The 4626-nt window shown below is 37.6% G+C and overlaps 1 protein-coding gene across 1 annotated transcript; it reads right to left on the bottom strand.

Annotated features, from left to right (window-relative positions):
* Positions 1-2249: 2249 nt before the first annotated feature.
* LOC101105657 (olfactory receptor 2M5-like) lies at positions 2250-3238 on the bottom strand. Its single transcript, XM_027970612.2, has one exon. The coding sequence runs from the start codon at positions 3236-3238 to the stop codon at positions 2300-2302; it is 939 nt and encodes a 312-aa protein (XP_027826413.2). The 3' UTR covers positions 2250-2299.
* Positions 3239-4626: the final 1388 nt, after the last annotated feature.

Raw genomic sequence — 4626 nt, forward strand, 5'->3', positions numbered from 1 at the left:
TAGGTTTTCAAAAATTTGCTGTCATATAATTGCTCATAGTATTTTCTTTTCTTATTTCTGAGATATCAGTTGAGATTTCTCCTTTTTCAAGTTTTATTTTTTGAGATTCTTTTTCCTTCGTGGTGAACCTGGCCAGAGTTTTGTCAATTTTGTTAACCCTTACAAATAATCAGCTCTTGTGTATTTTTGTCCTATTGTTTTTTCTTTTAATATCTATTTATTTCCTCCCTGATCTTTGTTATTTCCTTCCTTTAGATGACATTGAGTTTTGTTTGTTCTTTTTCTTCTTTTTTAAAAATATAAATTTATTTATTTTAATTGGAGGTTAATTACTTTACAATATTGTATTGGTTTTGCCATACATCAACATGAACCCACCACAGGTATACACGTGTTCCCCATCCTGAACCCCTTCTCTCATCCCTCCCCGTACCATCCCTCTGGGTCGTCCCAGTGCACCAGCCCCAAGTATCCAATATCATGCATCGAACCTGGACTGGCGATTCATTTCATATATGATATTATACATGTTTCAATGCCATTCTCCCGAATCATCCCACCCTCTTATCGAATTATTTTCAGTGGTCTGTTTGGCAGTTTGGTTTCTCCTGGTTTTTGGCTCTGTGTTTGAGGACAGCCCTTATCGCTATGAACTGCCAAGAAATGGTCTTGCTGCGTCCTATAGATTTCATATGGTTGTGCTTCATTTTCTTTTGCCTCAAGGTATCTGTTGCTGCTGCTTCTGCTGCTGCTGCTAAGTCACTTCAGTCGTGTCCGACTCTTAGCGACCCCATGGACTGCAGCCTACCAGACTCCTCCATCCATGGGATTTTCCAGGCAAGAGTATTGGAGAGGGTTGCCATTGCCTTCTCCATAAGGTATCTGTTAATTTCTTTTAATTTTTCCCTTTTAATGTTTTCATCGAGCCATTTTGGTAGCATGTTATTTAGCTCCATGTAATTATTTTTTCCTCATTTTTTTCCCCTTGGTAAATTTCTGGTTTCAAGCTGTTGTGGTCAGAAAAGATGCTTGAAATCGTTTCTACACTATTAATTTATTCTACATGAATGGATTAATTTGTTTGGTTGTGCTGGGCCTTCATTGCTATGCAGGCTTCTCTAGTTGCAGTGTGCAGGGGCTACTCTTCCTCGTAGTGCTCAGGCTTCTCACTGTAGTGGCTTTTCTTGTTGTGCAGCATGGGATCTAGGGCACATGGGCTTCAGGAGCTGTGGTGCATGGGCTCAGTAATTGTGGTTTCCATGCTGTAGACCACAGGCTCAATATTTGTGGCTCACAGGCTTAATTGCTCCGCAGCATGTAGGATCTTCCCAGATCAGGGATCAAAGCCATGTCTCCTGCATTGGCAGCTGGATTCTTTACCACTGAATCACCAGGGAAGCCTCTACTATTTTTCTTAAATAAGAGTTTTTGCCATCTATTTAACTCATCCTATGAGTCGGACACGACTGAGCGACTGAACTGAACTGAACTGAACTGAACTGATGCTTCATTAAAAACAGATCAGGACACTTTAAGACTGAAAAATCATTTTGTAATGATGCTCTAGGAAACTAAATCATTAAGTAGATCAGTGGCTCCTACCCACTGTCACATGAGAGAATCAACAGAAGAAGGTCTTCCACTCAGATTCCTGAGGCTCACATAGTATATTCTAATTCTGCTGGTCTGAGATGGACACAGAACTGAACTTTATAGATACTATTAATAAAGGCAATAAGTAATTCTAAAGCAGATGATCAAAGAACTACTCTGTAAACAGTGATGTGGATTGAAGACTTTGCATTTCCATAGGATTTAGAGATACTACATTCCTGTTTGGTGGAACAAAACAACACTGGAAACTTTATAATGCTCATTAATTTAACAAGTGAATGATTTTGAGCACCACCTGTGTGCTTGACAATATTCTTCATTCTACAGGTGCAGATATTGACCTTTCTCTCATGAAACAACAAGAAACTTGGCAAATATTATGGTACACGAGGCTATCAAGTATGAATGGTGTAGAGGGCTGATGAGCAAAATATCTTTTCCCTCATCAGTGTATCATCTACGACAATTTAACAGAAATTCCAAGATGGAGAAAGGAGGATATCAAACATTTTTTTTCTTCCAGATGAAGTCAGGTTGAGGGAAGCAGCTCTTAAAAACTGGTTGACTTTTTCAGGAATTATACAATATAATTCTTACAGGGATTATATTTTAATTAAAAAAAAAAAACACGTCTTTGCATGTGCACCACTAAGATTGTTTGCAGCTAAAAGGAAAACTCTGCTCTCTATCTGGTGGACTGAAACCTCCCCATCAACTTTTTTAGTGAACATATAACTTCTTTGTTTCTGAGACTGTATGCAAGAGGGTTCAGGAGAGGGGTAAGGACAGTCCCAAAGAGAAACAGACCCTGGTTCAACTTTGGAGTCTTGGCAGAACCAGGCCTCATGTAGATGCACATACCTGGACCAAAATAGAGACCCACCACACAGAGATGAGAGGAGCAAGTGGCCAGAGTCTTGTTCCTGACTTCTGGGGAGTTCATTCGGAGTACAGAAAGGAAGATGAGAACGTAGGAGGACAAGATGAGAGATAAGGGCAGCAGCAGGACTAGGATGCTGGTCACCACTACAGCCTTCTCATAGGCTGAGATGTCCTCACAAACAATCCTAAGAACAGCCATGACTTCACAGAAGAAGTGAGGAATCTCTCTGGGGCTACAGATGTGAAAATGTAAGGTGAAAGCAGTGTGGCCAAAGGAAGTAAGGGCACCTCCAGCCCAAGACATGGCAGCCATCTGCCAGCACATCCTAGGACTCATGATGACAGGGTACCGCAGGGGATTGCAGATAGCCACATAGCGATCAAAACACATGACAGTTATAAGGATGCATTCTCCAATGGCTACTGTCAGTGAGAAAAATATTTGAGTCCCACAAGCCAAGAATGAGATGCTTTGCCATCCAGAGAAGAAATTGGCCACCATCTTGGGTATGATGCTAGAGGTCAAAGTCAAATCCATTAAAGAGAGCTGACCGAGCAGGAAGTACATGGGGGTATGGAGCCGGGAATCCAACCAAATGAGGAGGACCAGCAGAGTGTTGCCAATGAAGGCAGCCATGTAGATGAGGAGAACAATGGAAACCAAAGCTGTGATGTATCTAAATTCAGGGAAGAATCCCAGGAGGATGAAATTTGTGGGTTCTGTCTCATTCCCTCCCCACATGGCTCTCTGCAATGACAACACAAAGGGAGGAGATTTATTTTTTAAAAAAAGTCAGTGCTGAAACAGTTTTTTAAAGTTTGTTTAAAATAATTTATAACAAAAATGATTAGCATAAAAGTGTTTATCCATGATCATCTGTATCAATTCTTAACTTTTTTTTTTTTCGGTAACCCTGAACCACGATCTAATGTACTTTAGAAACCAGAGTGTAAGTTTTTAAATGTGACTCGTAATCATTAACGTTTGAAATATATTTTCTTATATTAAGAACAATTTTTGATCATTACGGTTTTTTCTTTAGAATGATAATGTTTGTTATTGGGTTGAGAAATCACAATCACCACCTGCACATTTTCAGTTTTTTGCTGTTTTTAGAAAATGATGATATTTCCATTTTTATCTTTTCAATGATTTTCTTAGCAATATTTTTGAGGAATAATTTACATTTATTTCCAGGTCATATAGTCTTTATTTGCTCATGAAAAATAGTATTAACTTAATTTATATAAGAATTTTTAAAAATTTTTAATGCTCCCATTTAATCAAAGCTTCTGGCTTTGGGCATTATAAACATACAATTAACTGGTCATTAGGTGTTTTGTGGTATGTACATTTAAGGTTATTTTAAGCTTTTAATCTAATCAACCCTTCTTTATACTCTGGCAAATAAATGCATTATGTCTACATGGTTTCGATACAATAAATTCATACCAAGTATCAATAAGGGAAAAAGGTATTTCTACATGAACTTGCAGGGTTCCTGATATTGTAAAATTCATATTACCTAAAACTTTAGTTATAGTATTTATGTGCATGATCAGCACAGAGAAATTTTAGGGCTCCTTTCTCTCAGGCTTAGGAACTTTTTCTTTTAAAACTCTCTGAGCTGTATACAATCCTTCTCCTTGATACCTGTATAACCCTTTAAGTTCCTAGACATACTCCTGCTGGGGTTACAAGAGGACTTGTACTCATGTCTACTGAGACTCATAGGGCTTAGTTACAAAAACCTGACCAAACAGTATAAGGATGGGAGAATTGTAAACAAGTTGTACTCATGAAAATAGTTTTTAAAATTCTAAAAGAGATCAAAGTGACTCTAACAGTGTATTAAAGCCTCATAATTGTCCAAATTTAATGTAAGCACAATTAACATTAGAATGTTTATAAAGTAAGAATGGATGTATCTAAGCATTTGAACAGATTAAAGAAAAAGGTATACACATTAGAACAAAAACTTGATAAAATTAATTACTAAATACTGATTTAAAAGCCATCCTATTAATAACTAGTAGTAGAATAAGGTATTCTAATATCCTATTCTATTACTTTCCTGCAAATTTGTTAATGGAATTACTGAAAATACTATCTGTAAGGAGCTTCCCAGG

The sequence above is a fragment of the Ovis aries genome, chromosome 5, assembly GCF_016772045.2.
Source record: "Ovis aries strain OAR_USU_Benz2616 breed Rambouillet chromosome 5, ARS-UI_Ramb_v3.0, whole genome shotgun sequence".
Lineage (NCBI taxonomy): Eukaryota > Metazoa > Chordata > Mammalia > Artiodactyla > Bovidae > Ovis > Ovis aries.